Genomic DNA, 11,631 nt, shown 5'->3' with positions numbered 1-11,631 from the left:
AACCTCAGCTGGTTTCTTCTGCTCATTTGCTCCTTGCTGTAGGACTGGGGGAGTGGGAGCTGTGGGAGAGGGAAGGATACAGCTATGGGAGAGGGTGGGATATGCCTGAGGAACCAGTAGAGGGGGAGGAATGGAGATGTTGGAGGGGAGAATTTTCTGGGACTCTTTGAGCAGATCCTGAAGGGGCTGGTGTCTGCTTTCCTGAGGACCATGGTCAGGAAAGCATCTGAGATGGAGGTTTGGGGCAGACCTTCCCCTCTCCTCTCATGGTCCTGCATGCCCCCGCACTGTGGAGGGCTGTTTTCCTGGGGGAAGCTCTCCAGGCTGGGGAGGCAGCCCTGGCATAGCCACCTCCCAAAGGGCTTTTAGCAAATTCCCCCCCTCCTACAGCAAAGCATAACATGCACTGGTGCTGCGGCTCTATTGCTTGATGGTATTGGCTCATCCCCCCATGAGAGCCGAGTGTCAGCCTGCACTGAAGCCAGGGAGGGATTGAGAGGCTGAATCTGTAATGGATCCTTGCCAGCCCATCCGTGTTTATAGGCTCTGATCTGCTGCTTCTTGATTTTATTCCAGCCCCTCGATTGAATTTCTCACATGTAAGTGAGCCCCACGAGTCTGTCCTGGCCATATATAATGGATGGCGGTGGAGGAGAACACAAACATGGCTCAATGTCCATAACAGATGCCCAGGCAGTGGTACAGCAGGTCCCTCTGCTGAAGATCCCCCACCCACTGCCAGAACCTGCCCTCAGTGCCAGCCAATGCAAAAGGCTTCCTCTGTCCCCAGCCTCAGCCATTCTCCATTGGCCCAGGAGCAGGACAAGGCTTGGAGCCAAGTCACCAAGCCACTATCTCCAGGAACACTGCCAGTTCCACCCACTGAGCCCCGGTGCTGCCACTCGATGCCCCATCAAATATTAATACAACGCTCAACGCCTCTGTGCCCTGCCCCAGCACTGCAGCCCTGGCCCCTGCCCTCTCCAGGGCTGCCCTACCACTCTGGCCTCCCCTCACACCCCATATTGCTCATTCTTCCACACACAGGGACTTTGGGGGTGCAGCTGCACCCACTTTTGGGTGTTCCCTGAGCAGGGCAGGGCAGGCAGGACCAGACCCCCTAACCTCGGCAGAGGTCCCCAGCGGCCAGCTCAGCCCCCCGCAGCAGGTAAGACCCCGCTGGGCTGGGGCAGTGGGCATGTCCCCAGAGAATGCCAGCCCATCACTCCAGAGAGAGGGAGGGCAGGCTGGGGGTATGGGAAGTCCGGAGAAGGGTTGGTGGCCATAAGGTGGCCTCAGGCTTGGCCCTGGGCTGCAGGGGTGTTGCAGTGCATCCCTGGGGGAAAGGGGGCCGCGGGGACTCCTCAGCTTCTTCTCTGAAGGAAGCAGACCCACCTGTGGGTCTCCCCCGGGGAGGGTTCCCTGCAAGAAGTGGGGTGATGTGTCGAGTCACCCCTCAGCTGGTCATGCCTGGGGGGCCCTGGGGATGTTGAGGTCCATGTCTCCTTGCTGCCCTCCTGCAGGAGGAGGCCTGTGTCTCTGTCCTCAGCAGCCGCTCAGCCCGGCGGATGGACCCCAGCAGGTCGGTGCCGGCGGAGCTGAAGTTCCGCAAGCCCTCTCAGCGGGCCAGGATCCCGGCGCCCTTCCTCGCCCACCCGGTAGGTCGCTGGCTCGGTCCGGGGGCCCCGGCTCGTCCTCTCGAGCGCCGTTTAGCCCTTCGAGCCCCCCCGTGACTCTAACCCGCGCAGGACGGGGTGACTGGGCCGGTGGGACCCCCCGGGTCGGACCCCGCGGAGGCGGACGTGGACTCCCTTGTGCCCACGCACGACGAGCGGGGCCGGCTCATCCCCGAGTGGAAGCGGCAGGTGATGGTGCGGCGGCTGCGGGCCCGGCTGCGGGACGAGGCGGCGGGAGGGCAGGTAGGAGGGGCGCGGGGCGGGGAGGGGGCGCGGGCGGTCAGGGGTCGCTAACCTCGTGTCTCCGCAGGATACAGCCGCCTGGAGCTTCTCGCCCTCCCACCAAGCCATGCTGGGCCCCTTCGGGGAGCTGCTGACCGAGGCGGACCTGCATCAGCTGGAGAGGGCGGTGGAGAGCCTGCGGCTGCGGCGACGCGGCGAGGTGTACCAGAGCGAGCTGCGGCGCTTGGCGCGGGAGCTACGTGCCCTCCTGCCCGCCCCGCTGCTCAGCATCTCCGTCCGCAGCCCCCCGCCCGCCCCCGGGCAGCCCCTGCCCCTCTGGTGCGGCCGCCTGGCCGGCGCCGTCAGCAGCCTGGCCGCGCTGCTGGGCCACGCCGAGGGGGTGTGGGGGTCCCGCGCTGTCGCCGCCGCCCCTGTCGCTGACCCCGCTCCCCTTGTCGCCGGCGGGCAGCCCCGGGAGCCGGCGGGCAGCCTGGCGCAGCGGGAGATCCGGCAATGTGGAGTCTGCGTCCGCAGCTTGCGCGGCGCCTTCGAGTCCGCCTGGGGGGCGGCGGGGGCCGCGCCGGCCGGGAGCGGCGAGGGGGAGGCCGCCAGCGACTCGGGCATCAGCTGCGAGGAGGCGTTTTCTGACGGCGGCGGCACGGGGCCGGGGCCGGGGCCGGTGTCGGTGTCGGTGTGCGGCAGCCTAAGGAAGGAACGGATCGTGATGCTCTTCCTGAGCCACTGGAGACGCTCCGCCTACGCGCCCCCCCGGCCCGCCGGGGACCCTCGGCAGACGGCGGGGAGTGGGGCGGCCCGCTTGGAGCGGCAGCGGGCGGCCATTCAGAGGCTCCTGGGCTCCTGGCGGGACGCCGTCTGCCGCCGCCCCCCGCCGCCGCCCCCCGCCCGTGCCCTGCTGTCACCGGAGCAGTTCGTGGCGGCGGCGGGGGGCGGCCCGGCCGAGTACGAGAGCTTGTCGCTGGAGATGTTCATGCTGGGCTATTTCCGCATCTTGGAACAGGAGCTGCCCCCCGAGGAGCGCCGCGGCCGCCACCTGCTCTGCTTCGAGGTGTTCGAGCAGCTGGGCCGGCACGGCTGGCGGGCGGTGCGCGCCTTCCACCGCGCCGTCACCGACGAGATCGCGGCTGGGAGGCGCAGCTGGCGCGACGGCTTCGACGACATCAAGGCACGGTACTTCGGGTCCTCGCAGAGCCCGGCCCAGCGGCCGGGGGAGGCCGGGGAGGAGGGGGAGGAGATTTGCCGCTACATCGATCGCAGCTTCGCCTTTTGGAAGGAGAAAGAGGCCGAGATCTTCAGCCTGGAGGAGTGATGCCGGCGGGCTGCGGAGTGCTGTGGAGGCCGCGGGATGCAATAAACACCTTCTCGGTTCTCTTCTAGCTGAGCGAGGTTTCCCGGGGCGATGGAGAAAGCTGCCGAGCGAGGGGGCTCGCCCCAGCATTTCGATCCCCCCCTCCCCCGGGTCGGGTGTCTCGGTCCCCGGCTGCCGCCGCGTGTTTGCGGCCGTCGCGGAGTGAGATAACGGCCTATATTTACACCGGCACCGGCAGTCCCGGCCGGGGGAAGGAGGAGGGGCATCGCGGGGACCCCCGCCTACAGACAGGGCGGAGGGGGCTGCTGTGGGAGCGGGTACTGCCAGGCACGGTGCCCAGCCGACCCCCGCACGAGGGGGAGGCTTTACTAAAGGCGGCGACGCCGCGGGGCGACGGGGATGGGCGGTGGCGACGGCTCTGCCCGTGCGGTGCCTTTAAGAGCAGGGAGCAGTGTCCAGGTGCTGCCTAAAAATAGCATGTGGCCCCCTGTCCCGGCTGATCCCGTGTCGCGCGGCGTGTCCCTGCCTAGCGCCGGGACGGTGACCACTTCCCTCCCGCGGGCCGGCCGGGGCTGTGGAGCGCTGGTGAGAGCGGGAGCGACTGCGCCGGGGGGACCTCAACCCAGCCCCAAATCACCCCCAAAAGGCCGGTCGCAGCCCCAGCAGGGCAGCTGCGGCGTGGGGAGGAGAAGCCATGGCCTGGGAGCGGGGGCGCTGCGGGGAGCGCTTCTGCCACCACTGCTGATCGTAACTCGGGCGCTGGGAAAGCGAGGGGGGTGCCGGGGCAGGGGGAAAGGGAGACACTATCGCCTTTTCCTGGCAGGGAAACCCTCGCCTCGCTCTGCTCGGGTGCTGCCTGCCAGGCCCCGCGGCCATCCTCAGCACCATGGTGAGGAATGTGGACGACTTTGACTTCTGCCTGCCTTCACACGCCCAGGGCGTGCTGGAGGGGCTGCAGCAGCTGCGCACCAACCCTAAACTGGCCGATGTGACACTGGTGGTGGGTGGGCAGGAGTTCCCTTGCCACCGTGGCGTCCTGGCCCTCTGCAGCCATTACTTCTATGCCATGTTCTCTGGAGACTTTGCCGAGAGCATCGCGGCGCGGGTGGAGCTGAAGGAGGTGGATCCCAGTGCACTGGAGATGCTGCTCAACTTCGCCTACACAGGGAAGGTCACCATCAACCAGGGCAACGTGGAGGGGCTGATGCGGACCTCCAGCCAGCTCCACTTCCCTGCTATCCAGAAGGTCTGCAGCCGCTACCTCCGGCAGCAGATGGACGCCACCAACTGCCTAGGTATCTGTGAGTTTGGTGAGAGCCACGGCTGCCCTGAGGTCTCCTCCAAGGCTTGGTCTTTCTTGCAGGAGAATTTTGAAGCCGTCTCTCTGCAGGAGGAGTTCCTCCAGCTCTCCAAGGAGAGGTTGGCCACCTACCTCTCCAATGACCAGCTGCAGGTGCAGGAGGAACGTAGCCTGGTCGAGGCCGTGCTACGCTGGGTACGCCACGACCCGGGGCCCCGAGCTCAGTTCCTGCCTGAGCTGCTGGAGCTGACCCACCTGGTCTCACTGCCTGACCAGTACCTGCAGAACCTACTTGCCACTGAGCCCCTTGTGCGTGACTCAGATGCCATCAAGGCCCTCGTCGCCCGATCCTGCACCATGGTGGGTATCCCCTGCCCCCAAATCCCACTTCCTGAGCCTGGAGGGAGGAGGAGCCTCACTGTTCTGCTCTGGCCTCTACATCAGGGGCAGAGCAACACTGGTGCCCCGAAGAACGCCCCAACCCCACCACAGAAGCTGGAGGAGGTGCTGGTGGTGGTTGGTGGCCGCGTGCTGGAGGATGGTGAAGATGAGGGGAGGGAGCTGGAGATGCCAGCTGCCTCCAGGAACTTTGCCTTCTACAACCCCAAAAGTAGTAAGTGCCCACCTCCCCCTTCACTCTCTCCCATGTTAATTAACCCTCTGTCTACCCCAAAACCACCTCTTGCCAAACTAGTGTCAGTTTGGAGGGGCATTGCTTGAAACTGGGGTGGCTTAAGGAGTGCCATTGCTGGCTGGGAGGTCATTGCTTGATTCTCCTGGGTTTCAGAGCGATGGATGGCTCTGCCTGACTTCCCTGATTACAACAAATGGGGCTTTTCCCTGGTGACTCTGAACAACGATGTGTATGTCACAGGTGGGTTCTAGGGCTGCTGGTGCAGGGTGGGCGTCTTCAAGAAATAGGGATGGATGGTAGGGGACAAACATGAGCACAAGGCACTAGCATGGGGCCTGGGGCTCCTCTCTGAGCGAAGTCCTCTTCTTACTCCCTGCTTTGGCAAATCCGGATGCTGGCAAGAGATGCCCAGGGACAGCTGCACTCAGAGACAGTGGCCCGTCTGACCCGTCTCTCCCCAGGCGGCTCGCGGGGGTCCCAGAATGATACGTGGTCAACGACCCAGGCATGGTGCTTCTGCCCCAGGGACGGCCTCTGGAAGCCCATCGCTTCCATGCTGAGAGCCCGGACAAACCACACCAGTGCTGTCCTCAATGGTGAGATCTACGTCATTGGGGGTAAGGCTGCAAGGATGGATGTGGTGGATGCTGCTAGGGTGGGGGTTCATGGGTGCCCCAGAGCAGCGGGGTGGCTGCAGCGTCCCGTCACCCTGCAGGGACGACAGTGGATGTGGTGGAGGTGGAGCGCTATGACCCCTACAACAAGAGCTGGTGTGCCATCAGCCCAGCCCTCAAGTACGTGAGCAATTTTGCAGCCGCCAGCTGCTCGGGCAAGCTCTACCTGGTGGGCTCCTGTGCCGTCAAGTACAATGCGCTCACCCTGCAGTGCTACAACCCCGTCCAAGGTGAGAGTGTACCCTGCCACCATGACCCACCAACACTGTCCTGGGGAGGGTGGTGAGGGGGGTCGCCCCAGGCAGTTGACCCCCTGTGCTTTCAGGCGTGGTCCTGTGGGATGCGGGCAGGTGCTAACAGGGTGCAGTGATGGCTGTGGCACAGGGAACACGGCTCCAGCAGGAGCACAGCTGCCGGCAGCACGGACCTGAGTCACAGACATCTGACACAGCCTGGACCTGAGCTTTAGTGGAGTGGGATCTCTGGGGCATAGGGGTGGGGGAGGCTGCCTGCCTTAGGAAGAGACTAACCCCCTGTGACAATGCCACCTCCTTGAGTAGCCTCTCCCCCATCCCACAGCACCACTACAAACCATGTCCCCATTCCCTCTATTTTTTATGCCTGGGGTGGGGACTGTGGGTGCAGGTCTGCCTGGCTACTCTGCCTCCTCCCTTTCAAATTCCCCCTGAAATAGCCATGGGCTCAGCGATGCTTTTTTCAGTCACTGGCAGCTGCATCGAGAGCCAAGGGTGGGACGTGCTGCTAATGCCTGCTCCTTGCAGATTTGTGGAGTGTGATCACATCCCCCTTCATCCCCAAGTACCTCTCGGCCCCACGCTGTGCCACCCTGCGTGGGTTCATCTACCTTATTGGGGACAACACCAAGAAGGTCTACGTGTACAACCCGGAGGCCAACATCTGGCAGAAGGTTGTGGGATGTGGGGCCAGGCAAAATCACCCTCCCAGGGAGGCGGGGAAGGTGTTCTCACCTGCTCCCCTGGGTGCCAGCACCCCTTCTCCCTCCTGCCCACTCATCCCTTGGCTCTGTTAACTCCTGTGGGGCTGAGGATGCCCCAGTCCTTCTTCCCCTGCTCCCCCATCCCTCCTGCACTAGGCACCGGGGGCCCCAAACCTCACAGAGAGGATGGGGCAGGGAGACACATCTGGTGGATAGATGTCCTCTGCAGTGGGAGTGGGAGGTCACTAAGGAGTCCCTGCACATCTCACCCTGCCCCTCAACACAGGTGCAGCTCCTGCACGTGCTCCATGAGAACGGTGGGATGGTGGCACTGGGCGACCGTCTCTTTGTCACTGGTGGCCACTGGAAGGGCATGGATGGGGACTACCGGGTGGAAATGGAGGTGTATGACTGCACCAAGGATCTCTGGACACGGGAGGGCTCCCTGCCCTGCCTCTGGCTCTTCCACAGCTCTTCCTCCATCTTCATGGACACCTCCAAGTGGACAGAGGCTTTCCAGAGTGACCATGGGTGGTAGGAGAGCCCATCACCCTATGTGGCCACGCTCCCCTCTTGCATCTCCCTGCAGCCTGTTCAGCCCCATGAGTGGGGATGGAAAGCCCTCTGCCAGGCTGGCTGGGGCAGCAGGAGTGTGTTTCCCCACCACTGCAGGGAAAAGGCTTTTCCTTATAAACATGCTTTGGCTAATGCTCTCTTCTTTTGGCTTGTGGTTTGTTTTTTTGGTTGGTCGATTTTTTTTTTAACTGCCTTTCCCCCCTCCAAAACTCTAAAGCTTTTAGGGTATTACATGGCCTCCCAAAGCGTGGTCCATCCCATCAAAGTCAGATGTCGCTGCTTGGGAGTCACGGCCTCTTTCCCCATTCCACTGACATCCAGCATGGAAAAACCCAAGTGGGATCAGAGGAATCTCTTGCCCAACACCCAAAGCTCTCCAGCCCCTCTCTGGCTTAGATTTAAGTGTCAGACTCGTCCCAGTGCCCTGTGGCACAGAATGACAGGAGACAAGCGACATTTTGGATGCTTTGTGTCCTCAGGTGGCCGAGCAGCCTGTGGTAGGGTGTGTAATCCTGGTTTCTCTCCTGTGAGACACAGCGTGCGTCCCAGGGAAGCGACCTGCGCTCATGGCGAAGCAGCCAGCACCCGGGCACCTCCCTGCTCCTGCTGCGGTGACTGCTGCCCCAGCCCGGTCTCTGCGGGCACCGGTGGTAGAGGGATGGGCGAGCACAAAGCGACGCTCCCCTGTCGGCCAGGCCTACAGCCAGCACGGCTGGACGGTTTAGCTGTCCCGCCTTCGGTTGTTCGCTATTTTAGAAACGTTAAACGTGCCCGGGGCGGGGTGGGCACCTCCCACTTTAGGAGCCCCGCGCTGCTCCCCACGGCCACGCGGGGTTTTAAACGCGAGGGGGTCCCCGCGCCCCGAGGGCAAAGCCCGGCAGTAGGGCGGGTCCGAGGCGGGGTCGGGACCGCCCTCCCGGTAGCGGCGGCGGCGGGATGCGGCTGTCGGGGCTGTGCCTGGCGCTCCTCTGTGCCGCCGGCGCCGAACCCCCGCGGGCAGCTCGGGAGCGGCCGCCGGGCCTGGGAGCAGCTGCGGGATGGGCGGCGGCGGCGACGGGACGCGGAGGGCCGGGGGCGGCCGGCGTGGACCCCCGGCAGGCGTGGATGCTGCTGGCCGGGAGCCCCGGGCGGGGAAGCGGCGGTCGGGCCCGTGGCGGGCCGGGGGCGGACACGGCACCGGCGGGCGGCCGCTCTCCGGGAAAACCATCCCCGGCGGCGGAGCAGGGCCGTGTGCCAGGGGCTGCCCCGGACACCCCCGCTGTGCCCGTGGAGCTCCTGAGGGAGCTGCAGATCCTGCTCAGAGGTACCGGGGCGGGGGTCGGAGGCCAGGGCGGGAGCGGAGGGGGGACAGCGACCCCGAGGCACAGTAGGGCTGGGCGGCGGAGACTGGAAAAGTGGAGGTTCTTTCCTAACGCCGAACCCCGGTGGGGTTTGGGGTCAGGAATAGCAAAGGAGCAGGCAAAGGTGCAGACGGCAGCCTGGGAAGAGCATAAGGAAGAGGAAGAACGCAGCCCCCAGGCCGGGGTCCATCATCGCGTGAACGCAGCCTTCCACTGCCGAACGCGCGAAGACATCTCCGTGGGGCAGAGAACACGACAGGAGCTGCAGCTGTTCTACATCGTTAGTACCCAGCCTGCCCCTCTTCCCTGTCTGCGGGGACACCTGCCCAGGCACAGGGGCTCCTTCTCTAACTCCAGCCATTCCCTGTCCCAGCCTGAGAGGGAGGAGATGTTTCACCGTGGCCTGGGGCTGAACCTGACCAGTGGGCAGTACACAGCCCCCATCGCAGGGTACTACACCTTCACCACCACGCTGCACATCGGTGAGCCCTTGGGCAGCCCCACGGCCCTGGCAGGGTGGTCTGGGATGGCTCTCACCCCCGGCTCTGTCCCAGTGCACAGGGAGCCGCCGAAGAAGAGGCAGGTGTGCCGGGGGACGCGCCTGCGCGTGCTGATCTGTGTGCAATCCCGCTGCCAGCACAACAGGTATGGCAGGGAACACCAAGGGACTCTGGGCCAGGGACAGGGGAAGGAGTCCAGCATCCCTGGGAAAGGAGGGGGTATGCTCTCCCCAGCACCACCCTCCGTCTTCTGCAGAAATTTGGAGACTTCATCCCGGCTGGAGAGCAGGGGTGACCTTTTCACCATCTCTGTCACTGGAGTCCTTTACCTGCAGGTTAGTGGTGTCAGCACCACTGGGGACAGTACTGGGCTGGAAGGTGCCTTCTGTGGCCCCAGCTCAGGGCTGGGCATCAGGTCTGCTTCTCCAAGCCCCAAGGACACTCAGGGTAGAGCTCTGCTGCTGCACTGTAGCACAGACCATGGCTGGACTGCCCTAAAGCCTTGTGATGTTCTTTTCCCAGAAGGAAGGGTGTGGGCACCTCCACCTCTCAGCTGCTGCGCACAGGGGAGAGATCTCTCCTTGGCTCTGCCAGGTCGTGCCTGGTGCCCAAGAGAGGTGTCCCAGCCCTGCTAAGCCCTCTCTCCCCCCAGGCCGGGCAGTACGCCTCTGTTTTTGTGGAGAACGCTGCAGGCTCTCCCCTCACTGTTCGAAGCGGCTCCGATTTCAGCGCCGTTCTGCTGGGGGTGTGAAGAGGCACCAGGCAGGGCACTGAACCTGTGCCAGGAGCAGCCAGACCCTTCCCTCTGCCAGCCATGATCACATCTCCCCTGCTCAGCACTGAGCCCAGGGAAGACCATTTGCTCTTGGCAGGAACTGCAGTCTGGTCTGATACTGCTCATGCTGCAGAACCAGCTGAAGATGAACAAAAGATCATGGAGAAGATGATGATGATAATAAAACAGCCTGACAAGGACCTAAAGGCATTCACTTTTAACTAAAGGCTAGGCTTGGAAATTTATCTTGGAAAATGCTGCTGACAGTGCCAGATGTCAGATGGTTGCCTTCTCCTCAGGGCTCAGCTCCCACCATGCTTGGGACAAAGCCCCCCACCTCCATTTTTGCCCTCAGTGGACTTCCCTCCCCTGCCCAATGTCTTAGCAGCCCCAACCAGATTATGGATCACTTTAGCTGCCCTGGAGTGTATGAGCAGTGAATGTTTGCTGGCAGAAGCAAACATCCTGCACACTAATCATTAAAGCAATGTCCCAGTAACGCGGCACATCCCATTAAAGCAAATTCTTGTGCCATGGCTTTCCACGCCAGGCGTTCCCTGCCCATGGCACGGGGCCCAGGCTGTGGGCAGCACAGATATGCTCTTTGCTCTGGCTCTGATAGCTGCCTGAGCTGAAGATGGGCACAGGGCTACGTGACCGAGCAAGGGCTGCGGGAGAAGGACCCGGGCGCTTGATTTCTTAGTAGCACTTAGTACTGGGCAAGTTGTGCCAGCAACACCTCAAGATAGCCTGAGCTGCACCCAAGCCCCACCTTCCCCAGGGATCCACGCACACAGGCAGGAGAAGGCACCTTCTCGGTGCTGAACCTTGCTCAGGAGGGCTTTTCTGGCTGCATCTCCTTGAGGAGCCTCGTGAAGTAGCTGTTGCAGCAATTTGTGGGTAAGAGTGTTTGGATCTGTGGAGGAGGGGGGTTAGGTTCCAGCTGTACAGTCTGAATGCTGACTTCTCCCTCAGGGCAAAGACAACTTCTATCTGAAAGCAAAGCTGTGCTTCTCCCACAGCTGATCTGGCAGGCAGCAGCCTCCTGGCAGGGATGAGGCCCCTGCAGCTCCTGCCCAGCCGAGGAGGTTGGCCCTGGCATCACCTCCCAGTCCCCATGCATGATAAGCCAAGGGAGCCTCACTCTGATCAGCTGCCTCTCTTCCTACTACACACACCTGAAAAGGTGCAAAAGAACTCACTGTTCAAGAGTGCGGCTTGCCCAGCTGTAAGCTGTCCTGTGCCTGTGAGGTATCAGGAGCCCAGTGTACTCAAACACAAAACTGAAAGAGCTGATTCATTTGGAGGTACTAGAGGGGTAATTTAAGTGTTGGGAGGGGACAGAAGCTCAGTTAGCTCCAAAGGGAGAGGAACTGTATGCAGAGCACTTGTACATGGGCCACCCTGAAGGGTGATCTTGGGAGCTCTCCTCCATAGCAGGATGCTGCTTGAGCACTGAGCCAAGGCGAGGGCATTTTCAGGAAACCTCCTGCAGACCCCACCCTACCAGGAAATTCAAACAAGTAATTTTTTTACTTCCACTAAAGCTGGGGCTGAACCTGCTTTTCTAACTATCTGTCTACTTCCAAGCATGGTGAGACCTGGTCCACAGCACTTTCTTTTCCCCTTTGCCCTGAAAAATGGACATT

At 62.6% G+C, this 11,631-nt stretch overlaps 3 protein-coding genes across 3 annotated transcripts; all 3 read left to right on the top strand.

The window, feature by feature from the left end:
* The first annotated feature begins 672 nt into the window (after positions 1–672).
* Positions 673–3,292, top strand: ESPNL (espin like). Its single transcript, XM_027661823.1, has 4 exons — positions 673–699; positions 1,524–1,658; positions 1,749–1,919; positions 1,987–3,292. Exons 1-4 carry the CDS (start codon positions 673–675, stop codon positions 3,223–3,225), a joined length of 1,572 nt encoding a protein of 523 aa, XP_027517624.1. The 3' UTR covers positions 3,226–3,292.
* A 450-nt stretch (positions 3,293–3,742) lies between these two features.
* KLHL30 (kelch like family member 30) lies at positions 3,743–7,508 on the top strand. The gene is made up of 7 exons (XM_027661773.1): positions 3,743–4,885; positions 4,970–5,138; positions 5,313–5,399; positions 5,621–5,776; positions 5,875–6,063; positions 6,616–6,761; positions 7,078–7,508. The coding sequence occupies exons 1-7, from the start codon at positions 4,112–4,114 to the stop codon at positions 7,327–7,329; spliced, it is 1,773 nt and encodes a 590-aa protein (XP_027517574.1). The 5' UTR covers positions 3,743–4,111; the 3' UTR covers positions 7,330–7,508.
* A 795-nt stretch (positions 7,509–8,303) lies between these two features.
* Positions 8,304–10,365, top strand: ERFE (erythroferrone). Its single transcript, XM_027661822.1, has 5 exons — positions 8,304–8,987; positions 9,081–9,189; positions 9,262–9,352; positions 9,464–9,542; positions 9,860–10,365. Exons 1-5 carry the CDS (start codon positions 8,304–8,306, stop codon positions 9,956–9,958), a joined length of 1,062 nt encoding a protein of 353 aa, XP_027517623.1. The 3' UTR covers positions 9,959–10,365.
* Positions 10,366–11,631: the final 1,266 nt, after the last annotated feature.

The sequence above is a fragment of the Corapipo altera genome, unplaced genomic scaffold (assembly GCF_003945725.1).
Source record: "Corapipo altera isolate COAL_440 unplaced genomic scaffold, ASM394572v1 175, whole genome shotgun sequence".
Taxonomy (NCBI): Eukaryota; Metazoa; Chordata; class Aves; order Passeriformes; family Pipridae; genus Corapipo; species Corapipo altera.
The sequence above is the reverse complement of the archived record's forward strand: the minus strand, read 5'-3'. Positions and strand labels throughout refer to the sequence as shown.

Coding starts and splice junctions, on each gene's coding strand:
- ESPNL (XM_027661823.1), top strand. CDS start 673: ATGTCCATAACAGATGCCCAGGCAGTG. Junction 700..1,523: donor TAACAGATGCCCAGGCAGTG/GTACAGCAGGTC, acceptor GCCCTCCTGCAG/GAGGAGGCCTGTGTCTCTGT. Junction 1,920..1,986: donor ACGAGGCGGCGGGAGGGCAG/GTAGGAGGGGCG, acceptor GTGTCTCCGCAG/GATACAGCCGCCTGGAGCTT.
- KLHL30 (XM_027661773.1), top strand. CDS start 4,112: ATGGTGAGGAATGTGGACGACTTTGACTTCTGCCTGCCTTCACACGCC. Junction 4,886..4,969: donor TCGCCCGATCCTGCACCATG/GTGGGTATCCCC, acceptor CCTCTACATCAG/GGGCAGAGCAACACTGGTGC. Junction 5,139..5,312: donor CTTCTACAACCCCAAAAGTA/GTAAGTGCCCAC, acceptor CCTGGGTTTCAG/AGCGATGGATGGCTCTGCCT.
- ERFE (XM_027661822.1), top strand. CDS start 8,304: ATGCGGCTGTCGGGGCTGTGCCTGGCGCTCCTCTGTGCCGCCGGCGCC. Junction 9,353..9,463: donor TCCCGCTGCCAGCACAACAG/GTATGGCAGGGA, acceptor CGTCTTCTGCAG/AAATTTGGAGACTTCATCCC. Junction 9,543..9,859: donor CTGGAGTCCTTTACCTGCAG/GTTAGTGGTGTC, acceptor CTCTCCCCCCAG/GCCGGGCAGTACGCCTCTGT.